Genomic DNA, 20,432 nt, shown 5'->3' on the forward strand with positions numbered 1-20,432 from the left:
CTGGAGAAAGGGAAGTCTGGGCATCTTTGCTTAGACTGTTGCCCCCGCGACCCGGTCCCGGATAAGTGGAGGAAAATGGATGGATGGATGGATGTATTTTGTGGCATTCATGTGGACAGCAAAGTAAGAATTTCATTGTACAGGGAAACATGTTTCCTAACTGTGCATATGACAAATAAACACTTTGAACTTGAACTGAACTTACCTGGCTGGTGTCCACAGGTGTGGGGGTGAATGCTGCCTGGCTCAGTGTGATGATGGGCCCCAGCAAGTCTCTGGCTGCAGTCTGATCCTGACTGGCCTCCAGCTTGAGTTTCTCCCTGGGCAACACTGCCTCATAACAAGAAGCATAACCCGGGGGAGGTAGGAACTTAAATTCCCCATGACGTCCACCAAGGAGGAAACGCACCCTGCAGTGTGACATATGACAAAGGGTGGTGTTTGAGGGGAGGAATATGAAAGGAAAACTTGATGATGAATTAGGAAGACAATATCATGTCATACTGGTTTGGATTAGTACATCTAATTTACAAATTTGCTTTTCTTCTCAAGCTGAAGTCAAATAAATGTATTGTATAGAGCCAACATGCCCAGTAAGTTATGTCATGTCAGAGTTTCCTTTCTGCTGTCAAGCATAAAAGTTCCTTCCTAATCTTGGAAACGCTACTTAAACCAATCCAAACTCACCAGTTACCACTTGCTAGGTTTTTTTAGAGCTTTCAACGATAATACATTAGTGCCATCAGCAGATACTGTAGTTTGCTTAGTTGCCATGGAAATGGGTCAGTTGACATGCAGCTCTGTAGTTGAAAAGCTCTAGGAAAAAGCTAGTAAGCAAACCTTGAGTTAGGAGTGTTTCTGTCACCTTTCCTTTGTTAGTATGGCTGGTGAGATTTCAAAAATCTGCTAACATATACACATTACAAAAATTTTAAATACCAACAAGAGAATACAAAAAATTGAGAGGAAAGGGCCAAAAGGGTCCAGTCACACAAAAAGTGTCTCTGTATTACATTTTGACTTGAGCCTGAGTCGAGTCATCAAAAAATAATCCTAGTCAAGTCACCATTACCAAAATCAGTCATCAAAGGTCTACAATAAACACAACTTACACAGCTCTCACCATGTTATAGTCCAAACTTTCTGACTGTATTGCATCACCATACTGTTCTTCAATTTGAAACATAAAACCTACGATGGATTGGCGACCTGTCCAGGGTGTACCCCGCCTTCGCCCGATTGCCGGCCGGGATTGGCCTCCCCCCACCCCCGTGACCCCGTTCAGGGACTAGGCGGTAGAAAATGAATGCATGAATGAATAACCCTATTTATAGAAAGGCAGAGTGTAGGCTTGATGGAAGTGGATATTGCATGGGTACAGCAAGGTGCAGGTGAACAGGTTTTAATATCAATATCTTGTGCGAAATTGTTATAACGTATTACAAAAATAAATAAGTGAATAAGTAGATTCAGAGTCCTCCCCTCCAAATTCAGAGTCTGAATGCAGTCCATTCCCAAGTCCGACTCCAAGTCTGAGTCATCAATGCTCAAATCAGATTCAAATCACGTGTCCTGAAAATCCGGACTCGAGTCAGACTTGAGTCTGAGTCCTGGACTCGAGACCTACAACAATGGTCACACTAAATGTACTCAAGTTCCCTCTGTGTGAAGTGTTTGCGGTGAGGCACTGACTTGACTCCAGCAGAGAAGCTGACAACAGGGAAGAAGAGGCCATCAGAGTTGAAGTTCTCAAACATGCCCTGAACCGGCTGGCCATTGATCCTGAAGGAGATACTGGGCACACTGAGGTCCAGGCAGCAGCTCACCACATCTTCTGACCTCAAGAGATGCTGATTGGGGGAGTTAACAGTTCGTGCAATGCAGCCTGTCCAAGTTTGGCAGAAAAACAGTGAGGACAGAGCTTTAGCTTGGTTTGAGTTTAAGTCTGCAACATACAGTGTGCATTTTGAATCAGCCATCTGGAACAATCTGACAAGTTCCTCTGAGTTCAACACACCCACAGCTCACCTGACCAAAGATGGAGTCCATCAAAGCCGTAAGAGTATAGGTCATCTCCCACCCCATTGCCTCCCCACCCCTCCCCTCCGCTGGGGTAGGGTGCATAACCACTGATGTTGGCCCAGCCCACCCTGAGGTGAGTGGCCTCTGCTGTGACAAATGGCAAGGCCTGATCCACAATCAGCTCATAGTACCATTTCCTGTACTGAGCGGAACCATCGCTGACGCTCAGGAAGATGTTAGGACGCATGCTGTTGAGAGGAAGAAAATACATGTAACATGTTTTTATTAAAAAAGGATACAGACATGTTTTAATTTAAAATCTTATTTTACAAGATGAATATCCATAAATCAAAATGCTCTCAACAAAAGTCAACAGACTCTAATTCAAATTTTAAGAGGGAACATTACTTTAAAGAGTGTTTACAGTTAAGGTTGTGTTCTTCATTGTTGTGCTGTGAGTAGTCAGTCTTCAAAGGGCTGTATGAAGGTTAGTTTTAGGGTTCAGGTTAGAATTAGGTTTAGGTTAGGCCGTTAGTTGTAATGGTTAAGGTTAAGGTAAGGGGCTAGGGACATTATGTCAGTGAGTGTCCTCACGATTATTGTAAGACATCACTGTGTATGTACGTATGTGTGTCTGTGTGTATACCTGCTTACGTGGTTGATCAGACAGGTCTGCAGTAACAGATCTCTTCCTGGCAGCAAGTTGTCACAGATGAGGTTCTGGTTGGAGCGCACAGCTACGCCATGACACACACACAGCGAACACAATACATCTAGAACCTAAACAGTATGCACAAACCAGAAAATAAGAATGACTGTATATTATTTTTACAATTCACTACGGTTTTCACCTGTTCCTGAATCATAATGAACTGTCAGACATAATGAACTGACTGACAGACTTTTGCTTCAAAGCATTCAATTCATGATTACACTACTACTATTACATTTGTAATTCCATTCTTTTTTGTGACTGTTGCTCTAAAGGGCATCTTATTCACCATCCTGATAACACATCTTATGTTAGTAATAAAACAATTTCACCACTGAAATTTATAAATGGTCATGGGCTGAAATGTCTACATCAAAATAGTTTGTTTCTAAAATTGGATTTTGTACAGTAATTGTGTTAGTGAGTGAAACTACTGCAGAGATTTTTATTCTTACAGAAACCTGTCTCTGTGCTAAAATTCCTGTCTTGTCTATAACTGGATATAAGAAATTTAGATGTGAAAGTAAAGTGAAAAAGGTGGAGTACTTATTTATGAAAAGAATAGTTTCTCAGTACATTTACTCAGTGTCTCGTCATTGCCTGAGGACTATGGTCATATTGTTTTGTGAGCTGGGATCTCCAACTCACTGTCACTGACGTCTCACCTCTGTCTGAAGCTAGGGACACTCTAGAGCAAATAACTGAAGACTAGTTTTTTGTGGAGTACATGTTTTTGTGAAGCACTTTGTAATGCTGTGTTTTGAAAAAAAGTAGCACTCCTACTTGTGTTTTGTTTGAGTGAAACTGTCTTGTTGTGAGCTCATATATATGTAATGTGTTCAGTCTCTCTTGCAAAAGGGGCCTTGGGCCTAAGGTTCTGCCACAAACTCCTACAAGTCTTTTATCACCACACATAATAATGTGGATTATTTATACAGAATTCTGACATTCATTTCACCATGTACAATAAAAGTGAGTACTCATTTATAAGTAAATACTGTACATGTATATGTACTTATAAGTGCCTGTACTGTACCTTGTGGTTGCGTCCATGCTTGTCCAGAAGAGATATGATTGATTTGATGTGTCCTTCTTTGATTATGTTCAGTGCTTCAGGACTCTCTACCAGCACACAATGAAGCACCTCTAATATACCTAAAAATATAAAACATTACAGTATCTATTCGGAAGACATCTGTGTTTCTTTTCATGCTCCTGTGTGTAGACATTTTATTTCTTGTTGATTCATACAGTAACCTGTCAAAACTGTTGACAATGCTGAGTAAATTCATTCAAGAAACATGATGCCATCCTTTGTATCTGGGCCAGCCCTACTCCATGTTTTAGCTTAGGCGTTTTCCCTGTTCGTTATTAAAAGTATCTTACAAGCACTGTGAAGAACTCTAACGAGAAAACTCTCAAGAACGTTTTGTGATGCAATAACTCTATAAATACAATTTTAATGCTGTAAAGAATGGGTTCTGACAATCAGATTAATTTGTTTTGTGACATAGTGTATTACACTGAGTCAAATTTTACTTGACTCTGACAAAGTGACACATAAAATTAAGCTCAAATACTGCTTTTCTGCAGTATTTAAACATTCAAAATAATTGCTCAGGTTTCATTCACCTACTTTTTGGATCCTCTGATTTCAACATTGTCACTTTATAATGATCCAGTGGTGACTGGTCACCAGTTGTCAGTGTGAGCACCACACAGTCAAGAAGACCTACCAGAGGAGGCCTCCAGTTGCTCCAATCTACTAATCAGCCAGTCCAGTGAACCAGAGAACTGGGCACAGTTTTTTCTGTTTCCTCTGATCAGTGCAGCTTTGAGGAGAACACAGGAAAGGAGAGAAGTGGAAACAAGAGGGCAGGAGAGGAGTGGAGTGCACAGAAAAGATTTTTAGTTTAATTTCATCCTAATATTTCTACTGTCTGAATTATCATCTCTTGGTTATTGTGAATAAAAACTTAATGGAATGTAATGCACTAACAACTTGTTATACATACTATGTTTCTTTCATACTATGAGGGCAGGGGAAATAAAAAGTGTGTATACCCAGTAATTGGTAGAGGGAGTTGAGGATGGAGCTCCAGGCTTCTCCTGCTTCCCTTCCTACTGCCTCAGCAAAATAAGCTGCACTGCTATAGACATGAAGCCGATCAATACATTCCAACACCAGGCTGATCATCCCCTACAGACACAGAGGTTGTTGGTTTCAACAACCATACACATAAGAGAGAATACGCATAATTCTAATAAAATGAGACAGTGCAACTGTTTACAATGGGAAGGTGCAGCTGCAGATGAAGGGGTTCAACTCTGCAGTCATAGACTTCCAGCTTCACACATTTGCAGTCTTGTGAAGTTTTACTTATCCTTCCTTAAACTGAAAACAATATAATGGAACACCCATATTCTTATCCATAATACAAATGCTCACTGGACTGGAGTTTAAAAGCTCATATACTCTAATTTTTTTTTCAAATTCCCATAACAGCATAAAAGCACAGAAAACAGAGGAGAAGAGATGGGGTTAGGTGAGGAGGGTAGGAGAGAGGAGCAGAGAGGAGAGGAGAGACACAGTACTGTTAAGGAGGAGCAATACAAACTTAAAAGACAGCTATAATACTCCTGTTTAACAAGTTAACATAGGTCTCAGAGATCTCCAAAATGTGTCTGTTATTTTTTTACAGCTAAATTACCATTCAGACTGCGAAAAAAGAAAAAAAAAACACCTGGACCCCACATTCAATTGATGCAAATCCCTGGCTATGCTTCTCTGCGTGGGGGTGCATTGGTTACTGCTGTTGCCTCACAGCCCCGACCAACCTGGTGCCTTTCTGTGTGGGATTTGCATGTTCTCCCTGGGCCTGAAACAGGAACTGGAGAGGATGAGGAAGATGAACGCCAATGTGGTCCCAGTGGTGGTAGGGGCACACGGAGCTGTGACTCTTAAACTGGAAGAGTGGCTTCAACAGATCCCAGGAACAACATCAGAGCTCTCTATCTAGAACAGTGCAGTGCTAAGTACAGCTAAGATACTGCACAGATCCCTCAAACACACAGGATCCGAGGTTCAGGAAGACACACACATGGCCCATTGGGGAGAGAAATGCCTAAGCCCAACCCTTACTCTAACCTAAACCTAATTCTAGCATGAACCCTAAATCCACGTCTTAACCCTCAAACAACCTTTGGAAGGTGCCAGAAAGTAAGAACCAGTCAAAATGTCCTCAGTCCTATGGTATAAAACTGGCCATACATGTACACTCACACACGAAAACCTGTGTAGACATTTCCTACCTCCTCCTGAAAAAGGTTCTGTCGATTCTTCAGAGCTCGGAGTCGGTTCTGCTTGTCTTCATGTTCTAGATGGTCTCCAGGTGGTTGAAAGTAGCCAATCAGATCCTGTAGACTCAGACTGACTGAATCTATTGGTAGATCTAAAGTAGAGCTCTTCCCCTTTTTCCTTAGTGTGTCCAGACCCCTGGCACATACACAAAAGAATGTATCAGTCGCTGTCTTCATGAACTGAAATAGTTGTTACTCTTTGCTGCTGTAATGTCAATTTTACAGCTTGCTGTACAACATGTTGACTGATACTGCTTTTGTTCCAGGTTGATTCATAAGCAAAGGTTACGTTAATGTCAAAGTTCTGTGTAGCTTGGTGAAATAAAATTGCAGAAGTAACATTATTTCTGTTGCGTGTTGTTCAGAGTTACAGTGCAGCTGACTGTCACTGTTTAGGCCCAATTTGTTATTTGCAGCGAGTTTGTCATTTTGACATGATTGTTCACGCACACCTCCCTGCTTTGCATTGGCTTAATGTATGGATATTATGATTTCCCAGCTTAGGACCTTATGTCAAAGTTTATTTGTCATATTCACAGTTGTGCGGCAGTACCAAAACAAGGAGGTCTCGACAATAAAGAAATCCCTTGTTTGCTGTTTTGTGATTTACTGTGTAATGATATAAATACTATACTTTTTAATAAAATGTCCTTTCTAATGGTTTCTTCTGGTTGTATGCTTTACCACACTGTGTTTTAAAAAGGAATGTTTTTGAGATACATTTTATTTGTAGGGTTTGGGAAAGGAGGCAAAGTTCTTTGCACATGGAATACATTTTCTTCTCTGTTGGCAAATGTCTGTGCAGATTCTCAGTCATCCAGGTCATAGTAAACTGAAAAAAATCAACTGGACTAGATTTCTAGGTCGAAGACGTTTCACCTCTCATCCAAGAGGTTTCATCAGTTCTGACTGACTGGTGTTGAGCCGGAGATATTTATCGCCCTTGGTGGTGTTTCAGTCCTTTGATGGCCAACAATGTCCCCTAATGACTGAGTCGTTATAGCCTAGGATCGGTGAGAGTCGTTACCTGTCTTTGAACCCTCCCCTGTCGACCGATGCCTATTGTCCTGGTGGGCATGTTTGGGCAGAAATCTCAAAACAGGATTGTAGATGGATGACAAGTTGTGTCTTAGTCCACCACCCCTATTTAGTGAGGGGTGTTCTATCTTTACAAAAATAGCTTCCTTAACTCCTCTCTCAAACCAGTGATGTTCTCTGGAGAGGATCTGGACTTCACTGTCCTCAAAAGAATGTCCTTTGTCCTTCAGGTGGAGGTGGACTGCTGACTCTGGTCCACTGGAGTTGGCCCTCCTGTGTTGGGCCATGTGTTTGTGAAGCGGCTGCTTAGTTTCACCAATGTACAAGTCGTTACACTCCTGACTACACTTAATTGCATACACCACATCACTCTGTTTATGTCTGGGGGTTTTGTCCTTCAGGTGGACCAGTCTCTGCCGCAGGGTGTTCCCTGGTTTAAAGTTAACTGGGATATTGTGGTTGTGAAATATCCTTTTTAACTTCTCTGATAAACCAGCCACATAAGGGATGACAGTGTTATCCCCTCTTGTTTCTGGTTTCTCCCTATTGGTGTTGGGCCTCTTCCTAGCTTTGGTGAAGGTCCACTTAGGGTATCTACAAGCCCTAAGGGAGTTCTGGATGTGTAATTTCTCCTTCTTGGCCCCCTCTGCAGTTGTGGGCACTTTCTCTGCCCTGTGATTTAAAGTTCTGAAGACTCCCAGTTTGTGCTGAAGTGGATGGGGTGAGTCAAAAAGCAGGGATTGGTACATGTGTGTAGGGTTCCAATATACTTCTACCTTCAGGATTGTGTCCCCTCCCAAGTGGACTGCACAATCCAGAAAGGCCAGACAGTCATCTCTGGCATCCTCACGAGTAAATTTGATGTTCTCATCCACAGAGTTGATATGCTTGGTGAAAGCCTCTACCTCGTGTGGGTCCTGATTTTAACCCATGTGTCATCCACGTAGTGGAACCAGTGGCTGGGAGAGGTACCAGTGAAGGAAGACAGGGCTTTCTCCTCAATTACTTATACTTCTTCAAGAACCAAGGATCTCCTTGTCCCTGCTGCATTTCAGGGTCTTTCATCTTTCATCTGCCTGCGAGCAGTTTGGAGGTGCAAGATACCTGAGCGTGTAATGTTAACTTTTACCTATGTTCATGGAATAAATCAGCACTGTTTTGTAGTTACTTGGACTGTCTCATCTCTCAGAGTCAGTATGGTAAAAAGTACGGGGTACAACAATCTCTTGCCTTTTAAATCATGTGTGTTACATATCTGTGTGTGTGTTTGTGGGTAATCCACCTGATGAACAGATTGAAGAGAAAGACAGTACTGCGGATGACTCTGGCAGTGCGACTCTCCTCATGCTGTGACCGAGACAATGTCAGCCCATCATCCATGTGACCCTCATGGTGCATGATGGCCTGAAATAAGATGTAAAGTTATTCTTAACATAAAGACAGTGCCTTTTACTTGAGCAACAGGAGTCAAATAGAAAAAGTTACCAGTTTACCAAAACACCAAAAGCTGAATTTAAACTCACATAGCCTGTTTTCTGAATGTGGCTTTAAATTTAATTTTTTTTATGATGACAACATCAGTCGAAGGCATCAGTAAAGCAGGTTTTTGGTGGTAAAAATTGAAGATGGTTGAATAATGCAGTCATGATTTATTTCACTGTTTGCATGAGTAAAACGCCACAGATGTGGGCTCCACTGTTAGCTCAGTTCTATCTTCGTCCCTTAACCTCCTGACATTAGCTCTGTCCAGTAGCTTGGGCCGCCTACTTTGGGGCCATGCATGGATGCATGCAGAGATAGTTCACTCTAATATTACAAAAAGGCCATAAACTGCAACTGTGCTTGTTGTCACATCTTAGTCTTTGGTATACAGCAACTCCATTTCTGATAGGTCCAGTATGGTTCAGTAAAGTAAGGTACCTTTCTCTGGACTCCACCCATGCGTGCGCACTTAGCATTGACAGTGTGGTATGTGAGCCATAAGCAGGTATCAACATGTTGAATGTAACACACTGAGTCGCCATATTTAATGTCAGGAACACCCATGCCATCCAGCTCCTTCTTCACACTGGGGTCCAACTTTTCCTGAATAAAAAAAAAAAGAAGAGAGAGAGAGAGAAAAAAATGTATACTAATGTCACATGTTATATGACAGACATGACTTTTATTAATTTTTACTTCATCAATTTCACACTTTTTGAGAACTGTGCTGAAGGAGGAGAAACAAAGTTAGTGTGCTCTTCTTTAAGTAGGAAATGCCAACCCAAAATAGAATTCCTGGACATTTTTGAAATAGGTAATCAATATATACAGTGTTTGCCTACAAAATGGCAGAATGTCAGCTACTAAATGTTGCCAAGTGACAGAAATGTGTGATATAGAGAGGTTGTTGTTGGGTGGTCAGTTTATGTACTTTTGTTACTGCTAGCCATTGTTAGTTTTTCACAACAGATAGTAAGTACTACACATCACTGTTAACGTGCAGTCGAGTCCATTTTAATCTGAGATTAATAACTTTTTGGTTTTGAGAGGTGTGCTGGAGGAGCAGAGAATCGAGCTGCCAGAGATATAAGGACAAACCCGGGAAATATTTTTGGTAAATTTTATATATCATTTATACCATTATATACGCATATACCATTTTTTGGTATAAACTGACCTCAAAAATACTCTAGTTGATTAAAGCTACAGCATGAAGATCTCTTATAATTTTAACTGAAAAAAGTGATTCTGGAACATGAAGACTCTTAATTGTGTATCTGTCTTCTATGAAGCAGATCAATCATCTCTGGATCAGACAGTCATTCTACAATTAGAAGGTAACTTAACTTTCTAACCAACTTTTGCAAGAACCGCATCACTACTGATAAATAATTATGATTTGAGACCCTTGAGTTTTTCCTCTTTATTCCTTTTATTAGTGTGTTACATTGACTGGAAACTTGGTTTCATTCATTACTATTTTAGATAATGTGTGAAACACAAAGTTTTCACTTGAATGAACTGCTATAGACCAAAAACACCTATAAGAAAGGTTGTGGGCTCTGACAATTTATTACGAGGAGCTTACAGACACACACAAAAACCCCACCCGACTTATCTGATACAACACCAAACTGAACCTGAATGGGCACTCCACCAGTCTCTCACAAGCATTCTGTAGACACCCAAACAGACCAGGTCTAAGCCATAAACCACTCAGCATTCTAAAGACTTAATAGGTTTCTTTTGGGACTTGTGTTCAATTCTGTATAGATGAATAACCCAAATGTCCTGTCCATTTTGTGGTAATGTCCAATGATGAATTTCATGACATGTAATCTAAGTCTGTATTCACCAAGATGTAGATCTGGCAAAACCTCCCTGTAAGTGTGTGGTGGAGTCAGAGCTCCACCCTGTGGTTGAACATGTATTACACTCTTTAATATACTGTAACTCTCAATATAATGAGTTTTAACCATGATTTCTGTAATTACCTCCACCAAGGGCAGGGGTTATGTTTTTGCCAGCATCTGTCTATTAGTTTGTTAGCAGCATAACTTAAAAAGTAATGAATAGATTCTGAGAGGTAGAGTATGGCCCACAAAACAGCAGATTTGATTTTGGTGCCAATCTGTATCATAATTTGGATATAGGAATATATATACAGTGCCTTGCGAAAGTATTCGGCCCCCTTGAACTTTGCGACCTTTTGCCACATTTCAGGCTTCAAACATAAAGATATAAAACTGTAATTTTTTGCGAAGAATCAACAACAAGTGGGACACAATCATGAAGTAGAACGAAATTTATTGGATATTTCAAACGTTTTTAACAAATTGAATGATCCAATGTTGACCTAAATGACTAATGATGATAAATAGAATCCACCTGTGTGTAATCAAGTCTCCGTATAAATGCACCTGCACTGTGATAGTCTCAGAGGTCTGTTTAAAGCGCAGAGAGCATCATGAAGAACAAGGAACACACCAGGCAGGTCCGAGATACTGTTGTGGAGAAGTTTAAAGCCGGATTTGGATACAAAAAGATTTCCCAAGCTTTAAACATCCCAAGGAGCACTGTGCAAGCGATAATATTGAAATGGAAGGAGTATCAGACCACTGCAAATCTACCAAGACCTGGCCGTCCCTCTAAACTTTCAGCTCATACAAGGAGAAGACTGATCAGAGATGCAGCCAAGAGGCCCATGATCACTCTGGATGAACTGCAGAGATCTACAGCTGAGGTGGGAGACTCTGTCCATAGGACAACAATCAGTCGTATACTGCACAAATCTGGCCTTTATGGAAGAGTGGCAAGAAGAAAGCCATTTCTTAAAGATATCCATAAAAAGTGTCGTTTAAAGTTTGCCACAAGCCACCTGGGAGACACACCAAACATGTGGAAGAAGGTGCTCTGGTCAGATGAAACCAAAATCGAACTTTTTGGCAACAATGCAAAACGTTATGTTTGGCGTAAAAGCAACACAGCTCATCACCCTGAACACACCATCCCCACTGTCAAACATGGTGGTGGCAGCATCGTGGTTTGGGCCTGCTTTTCTTCAGCAGGGACAGGGAAGATGGTTAAAATTGATGGGAAGATGGATGGAGCCAAATACAGGACCATTCTGGAAGGAAACCTGATGGAGTCTGCAACAGACCTGAGACTGGGACGGAGATTTGTCTTCCAACAAGACAATGATCCAAAGCATAAAGCCAAATCTACAATGGAATGGTTCACAAATAAACATATCCAGGTGTTAGAATGGCTATGTCAAAGTCCAGACCTGAATCCAATCGAGAATCTGTGGAAAGAACTGACAACTGCTGTTCACAAACGCTCTCCATCCAATCTCACTGAGCTCGAGCTGTTTTGCAAGGAGGAATGGGCAAAAATTTCAGTCTCTTGATGTGCAAAACTGATAGAGACATACCCCAAGCGACTTACAGCTGTAATCGCAGCAAAAGGTGGCGCTACAAAGTATTAACTTAAGGGGGCTGAATAATTTTGCATGCCCAATTTTTCAGTTTTTTATTTGTTAAAAACGTTTGAAATATCCAATAAATTTCGTTCCACTTCATGATTGTGTCCCACTTGTTGTTGATTCTTCACAAAAAATTACAGTTTTATATCTTTATGTTTGAAGCCTGAAATGTGGCAAAAGGTCGCAAAGTTCAAGGGGGCCAAATACTTTCGCAAGGCACTGTAAAAGATTATTCACCATCATAAATGCTGGGAAGGCTGCTGACTGTATACGAGCCCCCTTGTGGCCACATACGGAAAAAATTACTGGGTCAGTGTCAGCTGCCTTTTCATTGTCAATGGAAACTGAGTGTTGTAACTCAGTACACCCCACTGTGCAAGACGCGAACTGAAGGAGCCCAGCAAGGCAAATACCCAGAACTGGGGAATGATCTACTGTATGCAGCAACAGCCAGACAAAAGCCAGTCAGGATTATCTTGAACCCAGATGGCAGAAATTGTGAGCCAAAACTGTCATTTTCAGCCTAGGGGCCCTGTTTTGAGGATCCACAGTGTCTGATCAGGATGTACTGGGGCAAGTATTTGGGTGTGTCAGTGTTAATATCTGTAATTTGACAATGAGGAAAAATTATTCAAGCACCCATGCAAGTAGCAAAATGGCTGTATTTGATCTTCTCGTTAAAGCAGGGATGTGTTTCGGGTGTAACATGCAATTATCCAGCCAGTGTGTAATAGTGATGGGCAGATGAAGCTTCATGAAGCAATGAAGCCTTTCATCCAATTGGTTCATTCCAGCGCAAAGCTTCATGAAGCTTCATTTGCTCTAGGAGGACATCTACTGGATGCAACAATATCAGTTGGCATGAATTTGAAGTGTGTGGCATTTTGCAGAAAGCCTGTGAATAAAACTGTATGCAAAATAAAGACGTATGCAAAACATGTATATTGTAGTGATGGCAGTATACTGTGTATATATATATATACTGGCAGTATGGAAAATGATTATTTGGAAATGATGAAAATGGAAATGATTATTTACAGTGAGGTGAGGGTGGTTGGGGTTGGGGTATGGACAATGATTGTGCTTTTGTAACGTTGAGGTATGGCCAGTGATTATGGTTTAGGGGACACCATTGGTTTTTATTTAAAAACAACAGTTTCTCCACTGTGGCAGGTCTTAGGCGATTTCTTTTTTTGACAATCCGAACCACTTCCTGAATCAGTCACGTGGTACAGCCGGGCAGCAAGGCTTCGGACCTCATCATTTTCAGCTCCTCACCTAAATGACGCAAGCCTCGATACGCACATTGCAGAAACGCCCCCTCCCCTACTCGGCACACGCTTCGAAGCCTCGATACGGAACGTCACATCACTAGTGTGTAACCTCGCATCCCCTTTAAGAGATGTGTGAGTTTGAATTTTTGGCATATTACTAACATACTGGCAGACTTGCCAGGTCAGAAGATGTCAGTAAGATGTTCCACTGAGGAAACAGATGTGCTCATGCGAGAGGTGAATCATCACTAATCAAAATTATCTTTACTATAAATGCATATATACAAAAGTATTCATACCCCTTGAATTTTTCCACATTTTGTCACATTACAACCACAAACTTAAATGCATTTTATTGAGACTTTATGTGATAGACCAACACAAAGTATTGCATAATTGTTGTGAAGTGGAAGGAAAATGATATGTGGTGTTCAAGATTTTTTACAAATAAAAATGAAACGTGGCGTGCATATGTATTCAGCCCCCTTGAGTCAATACTTTGTCGAAGCACCTTTCACTACAATTACAGCTGCAAGTGTTTTGGGGTATGTCTCTACCAGCTTTGCACATCTAGAGACTGCAATTTTTGCCCATTCTTCTTTGCAAAGTAGCTCCAGTTCAGTCAGATTGGATGGAGAGCAACTGTGAACAGCAATTTTCAAGTCTTGGCATAGATTCTCAATAGGATTTAGGTCTGGACTTTGACTGGGCCTGTTACGTATGAGTGTGGTGTGGACCCTAGTTGCAGACACAGACCAGGAGGAGTAGGAGCCCAAAGAAAGTGGTTTATTGAACAAAACACAGGTAAGGCTGGGTGGCAGGAAGACGAGGACCCAGGGACGAGACCAGACAGGAACCAAGAGGGATGAGGAGACCAGGCAGGAACCAAGAGGGGTGGCAGCAGGGCAAACACAGGACCCAGAAGACGAGCAGGAGAGCCAGCAGCAGGGGAGACACAGGACCCAGAAGACAAGCAGGAGACCAGAGAGGAGACGACACCAGGAAGGACCAGGGTGGCAGGGTCACTCAGCACTGGCAGACCGAAAAGCACTGACAGACCGAGTAGCACTGACAGACGAGTTACAGACAGATGAACACCGCGGGGCATACTAGCAGGTAAACGGAATACCAGAGTTGAACTGCGGGAATCTTGGGACACGTACACATAGTACAAACCGGGTAGCATAAACGTAGGGTATCGTATGCGTATGAACCAGCAAAAGCGCAGCGGTAGACAGGGTGGTATTGTTAGGGTGATTTTTATTTTTAGATAGAAATGAATATAATTAGTTAGGGTTTTTATTATATAGCATACATAAGTCTATATACTTTAATTCCACAGTTGTGTTTATGTAGTTACATATCACCCTATGTGTTCACTGAATCACTGGTCAGTATTTAATGTTAGCCAACTGGAGCACTGTTTAACATCAAGGGGACTGGTTCACTAAAACACTGAAACTCATTATATTTACAGCTTTAGTAAAGAGGGTCCACAGTTAATTTATTATCACCACCTGGCTGAAGAGGCCAGGGAATTTGGGGTCACTGGGACACCAAGGGTAATAAACAAGAGACTAGATCTAAAAGTCAGGAAGAGGAAGACAACTTCAAAGGCAGGGCAATATACAGACACACACAGGCAGAGCAGTTTTATTGGAAAGCAATGCCTGAAATCTAGCAGTTAGTTTAGTTGAGAAGAAATGGCTTGTTACATATGAGTGTGGTGTGGACCCCAGTTGCAGACACAGACCAGGAGGAGTAGGAGCCCAAAGAAAGTGGTTTATTGCACAAAACACAGGTAAGGCTGGGTGGCAGGAGGACGAGGACCCAGGGACGAGACCAGGCAGGAACCAAGAGGGACAGCAGCAGGGCAAACACAGGACCCAGGAGATGAGCAAGAGACCAGAGAGGAGACGACACCAGGAAGGACCAGGGTGGCTGGGTCACTCAGCACTGGCAGACTGAGTAGCACTGACAGACCGAGTAGCACTGATAAACCGAGTAGCACTCATAAACTGAGTAGCACTGATAGACGAGTCGCACTGATAGACTGAGTAGCACTGACAGACCAAGTAGCATAAACATAGGGTAACGTAGGGTAGCGTATGCGTATCATTGCGTATGAACCAGCAAAAGCGCAGCGGCAGACAGGGTGGTATATATATCTGATGGGACCGGGAGACAATGAACGGCAGGTGGGAGGAATGATGACTGATTGCAGGGAGAACCGCAAAGGACAGGACCGGGAGATAATAGGCAACAGGTGACAGACATGGCGACTAATTGCGGTGACAGAGGAGCGGGGGAGTGAACAGGTAAGCCGATCGACGTGACACCATAACAGGGCCATTCTAACACATGAATATGCTTTGATCTAAATCATTCCATTGTAGCTCTGGCTGTATATTTAGGGTTGTTGTCCTGCTGGAAGGTGAACCTCTGCCCCAGCCCCAAGTCTTTTGAAGCCTCTAACCGGTTTTCTTCCAGGATTGCCCTGTATTTAGCTCCATCCATCTTTCCATCAACTCTGACCAGCTTCCCTGTCCCTGCTGAAGAAAAGCATCCCCACAGCATGATGCTGCCAGCACCATGTTTCACAGTGGGAATGGTGTGTTCCGGTTGATGTGCAGTGTTAGGTTTCTGCCACACATAGTGTTTTGCATGTAAACCAAAAAGTAGCACCTTCTTCCACGTGTTTGCTGTGTCCCCTACATGGCTTGTGGCAAACTGCAAACAGGACTTCTTATTGCTTTCTTTCAACAATGGCTTTCTTCTTGCCACTCTTTCATAAAAGCCAGATTTGTGGTGTGCATGACTAATAGTTGTCCTGTGGACAGATTGTCCCATCTGAGCTGTGGATCTCTGCAGCTCCTCCAGAATTACCATGTGGTTGCTTCTCTCATTAATGCTCTCCTTGTCCGGCCCATCAGTTTAGGTGGACGGCCATGTCTTGGTAGGTTTGCAGTGGTGCCATACACTTTACATTTTCGGATGATGGATTGAACAGTGCTCCATGAGATGTTCAAAGCGTGGGATATGTTTTATAACCTAACCCTGCTTTAAACGTCTTTACAACTTTATCCTTGTCTGGGGTGTTCTTTAGTCTTCATGATGCTGTTTGTTCACTAATGTTCTCTAACAAACCTCTGAGGCCTTCACAGAACAGCTGTATTTATACTGAGATTGAATTACACACAGGTGGACTCTATTTACTAATTAGGTGACTTCTGAAGGCAGTTGGTTGCACTGGATTTTATTTAGGGATATGAGAGCAATAAACTGCCCACTCTCTGCCTCTTTCATTTTGTAAAAGTAGCTCTTAGAGGAAAAGAACTATGCCAGCATTCATACCACCATGTGCAGAAGTTTGTGATTTAATGGATTCAGTTAATCACTATTCATTAATACTCCAAATCAACTGTTGTCATTCATTTAAACTGGACATGTTTTTTATTACGGAGACCTGGATGAAACAGGGGGAAAATAGCCACAAATAGCCACCACAAATCTCCGAAATTTTACTGGCGGAGTATTTATTTTTTAGTAATCTACGTCTTACGAGGAGAGTGGGTGGCTTGGCGTCGATTTTCAATGTCGCCTTCTCCGCATGATAACATATGCCAGTTTTGAGCTTCAGCTCTTTGTTCTCTCTCAGCATTGTCCGGTATTATGTGCGGTCATTTACCGCCCGCCCAAAGCGAAGGATTTTATTAAGGATTTTGCGGAATTTTTGGCAACTTTTGTTCCCCAGTTTGACTGTTTCCTGATTTGTGGAGACTTTAATATTCATGTGAACTGCCCCTCTGACCAGCTTGCAAGGGAATCTGATGCTCTACTGGAATCATTTGATTTAATTCAGTCAGTCCACGGCCCCACTCATCAACATGGTGCTACGTTAGACCTTGTTATTTCTCGAGGTCTGACTTTGTCCATCATAAGTGTGGCGGACTTAGCCATCTCTGACCACTCGATAATTCGTTTTGAAGTGCAAACACCGGCGAGTGCTACTAGATTGTCAGCCACCTGTCAACGCTGTAGGATTATAACATCTGCTACGGCGGTGGCCTTTACAGAGGCATTCGTAGCCTCCGGGTTTTATTGGTCACTAGATCATGATGTTTCGTCATCCCCTCACAGTCTCCTCTCTTCCCTGGATGCCACCTGCGTCCAGATAATGGACGCTGTCGCCCCCGTCAGAAGCAAGAGAGCAAGATCCGCGGCTGTTCCCTGGCTGAATGACACCACGCATGCCCTGCGGAGACAATGTAGGCGGGTGGAACGGAAATGGAGAAAGGACGGCCTACACGTCTCTCTGGGCATTCTGAGGGACAGCCGACGGCTATACCAGGAGGCCGTAAAAGATGCGAAATCTCAATACCTCTCCAACATTATCTCGGAAAGTGGGCAGCATCCGAGAACTCTTTTTAAAACCATTGACTCAGTCATTAATCCGGCGGGCGCCCCCCACCTTGAGGGCTCGGTGGACTTATGCAACAATTTTCTGAATTACTTTATTTATAAAGTCAGATCGATTAGACAAAATATTCCCAGGGTCTCACCTGATATACTTGTGGTACCTCCGGGAGCTCAGACTTTCAATTGATTTACTCCAATTTCTTTACATCAGTTAAAGAAATACGTTTTGGGTTTAAAACCTACCTCATCCCCCTGGACCCCATCCCTGCAAGGATTATTAAAGATACTATTGATACTGTTGGGCCTTTTTTGCTGGCTCTTATAAATTGTTGCCTGCGGAAAGGGGAGATTCCCGCTGCATTGAAGCATGCGGTGGTATGACCACTTCTCAAAAAATCAAATCTCGACCCCTCCCTGGTTTCTAACTTTCGTCCTATTTCTTTGTTGCCCTTTGCATCTAAGGTAATGGAAAAACTCGTCCTCACCCAGCTTCAGTCCCACATAGACTGTTTTGGCATCCGAGATATCAAGAAATGGTTAGCGCAGAATTTCCTGCATCTAAATGACAGTAAAACTGAGTATATGTTGATCAGCGCTGGACCACACGCAGGTGTCCCTAATTTAGGTGTGCCAGCCCCTCCGCTTAAAGATTCGCTGACAAACCTGGGAGTGATATTTGATAGTGGCTTCAATTTTGAAAAACAGATTGGAGCCGTAGTCAAATCTAGCTTCTTTCACTTGAGGTTGCTAGCGAAGGTTAAGCCGTTTCTATCACGTGCAAATCTGGAAAGAGCAATTAATGCTTTTATCACGGCGCGTCTGGACTATTGTAACGCTCTTTATGCTGGCGTGTCACAATCCTCTCTTCAAAAATTGCAATTAGTCCAAAATGCTGCAGCCCGGCTGTTGTCCAACACATCCAAATACACCCATATCACTCCAGTTCTCCGCTCGCTGCAGTGGTGAGTGCAATTTAAAGTTTTGTTGTTCGTTTTTAAGGCACTTCATGGACTTGCTCCACAGTATTTGTCAGATCTGCTGACTGTGTATACCCCGCGCAGAGCGCTGCGATCTGCAGAGCACCTGGCACTGGTGGTCCCACAGTCACGGTACAAGAAGTTGATCTTTTTCTGTCCACGGTCCTAGACTGTGAAATTCATTGCCGCGGGAGCTTCGGAATATAACTGAGTTATCGATCTTTAAGTCAGTTTTAAAAACTCATCTTTTTAAGCAGGCCTTTGTATCTGATGTTTAATGCTTTGAGTTCTCTACAGAGATAATGTTGTGTTATTTGTTGATAGATTGCTATGATGTTTTATGTTGGCTATTCTGTATTGTACAGCACTTTGTGCTCAGGTGAGCTGTAAAGTGCTTTAGAAATAAAGTTTATTATTTATTATTATTATTTACAACAGGTGACCGGTGATAAAATTCAGACAATTGTGACATGTTCACCACTTTGACCATGGTCCACTCACTGAACTCCCCATTTTACCCCTACACCAATGAGTGAATATCTGTCATGTTTATTGTTTTTCTTGAATAACTTTGAATAACCTGTGGTGAACACTACATCAATGGGACACCATTAGTTTGACAGCATCGGACTTCTGTGAGCAAATAGCACAGGACCTCAGTAGATTGTTCTTTCCATTACTGATATTTTGACATATAATTAAGGGTTTTAGGCTTCTTATATGTGCTCACTACTCACATGTACTCACTTTTTATGTCAGTGCCAATCAACTTTGAAACTCAGGCTAGTCAAATCTGTAGCATCCTTTAAATCATTTCTAAAAAGATAAAACACTGCTTTTTTTAATTAACATTGCTTCAACATGATCTCTTTGTTATTTCTTGTTCTATTATTAATTATTCTGATCTTATCTTGCCAGTTTAAAATGTTTTATGACATCCTTCCTTGGTTTCACTCTGCAAAACCATTTTAAAGGTCAGTAAATTCAGAGAAGTCATTCAGCAGATAATAAGCAGTCAAAAGTGCATTTTGACCATACCACAATCTCCATTCATTATACTTACAAAAAAGCACCATAGGTAAGGCCATAAAGGCCTGTAAAGTGACCTTGTGAAGTACAGCACCAGGATAATCTACTTAGGCATGTGAAGCCTACAAGCATCTCCAGAACACACTAGAGATTTACCTTCCTATACAAAACTATAATGCAGTACATTCTAGCCTTCAGAGAAATTGTTGTGGAAGTTGTAAACTCTGTACCTTAGAGGACCTAAAGCAGAATGCTGTAGACTTGACATCAGCTTTCTCTTTGTCCATCAGCAGTAGAGATTTATCTTCTATCAAACTGAGATACTTTCCTGTGGTCACATGTCTCAGTCTGAATGGCTGACCCCAGCGGATATGACTCCCACTCCACCTGGACACAAACGCAGTTACAGGCATAAATATTAAAAGGCAAGGCATTTGTATAGCACATTTCACACACAGAGGCAATTCAAAATGCTTTACACAAAAATACAAAATGTTTGAAAATTAGGCAGAGCATTAGTTACAAGTACAAATGAAGAATCCTAAATAAATACATGTAAGTGCAAAAATCACCAAATTACAGTAGCCAGGTTTAGAAGTGAGCCCACCTAAAAATAAAATATTTATATATTATAT

At 42.0% G+C, this 20,432-nt stretch overlaps 1 protein-coding gene across 7 annotated transcripts in view; it reads right to left on the bottom strand.

Annotated features, from left to right (window-relative positions):
- ryr2a (ryanodine receptor 2a (cardiac)) overlaps nucleotides 1–20,432 on the bottom strand; it is a 252,899-nt gene that overhangs the window by 149,503 nt on the left and 82,964 nt on the right. For 6 of the 7 annotated variants that reach the window (XM_020611714.1, XM_020611710.1, XM_020611711.1 and 3 more), the window contains exons 10-20: nucleotides 20,028–20,184; nucleotides 9,053–9,217; nucleotides 8,415–8,536; nucleotides 6,047–6,230; nucleotides 4,799–4,934; nucleotides 4,471–4,566; nucleotides 3,771–3,889; nucleotides 2,669–2,802; nucleotides 2,029–2,270; nucleotides 1,693–1,885; nucleotides 206–410 (exon numbers count right to left, since the gene is read on the bottom strand). In XM_020611714.1, the coding sequence (XP_020467370.1) occupies nucleotides 206–410; nucleotides 1,693–1,885; nucleotides 2,029–2,270; nucleotides 2,669–2,802; nucleotides 3,771–3,889; nucleotides 4,471–4,566; nucleotides 4,799–4,934; nucleotides 6,047–6,230; nucleotides 8,415–8,536; nucleotides 9,053–9,217; nucleotides 20,028–20,184 (1,753 nt within the window). Of the gene's footprint in view, nucleotides 1–205; nucleotides 411–1,692; nucleotides 1,886–2,028; nucleotides 2,271–2,668; nucleotides 2,803–3,770; nucleotides 3,890–4,470; nucleotides 4,567–4,798; nucleotides 4,935–6,046; nucleotides 6,231–8,414; nucleotides 8,537–9,052; nucleotides 9,218–20,027; nucleotides 20,185–20,432 lie in introns of those variants that run through there. The other variant, XM_020611713.1, reaches the window with a different exon arrangement.

This window comes from Monopterus albus, unplaced genomic scaffold (assembly GCF_001952655.1).
Source record: "Monopterus albus unplaced genomic scaffold, M_albus_1.0 scaffold117.1, whole genome shotgun sequence".
Classification (NCBI taxonomy): Eukaryota; Metazoa; Chordata; class Actinopteri; order Synbranchiformes; family Synbranchidae; genus Monopterus; species Monopterus albus.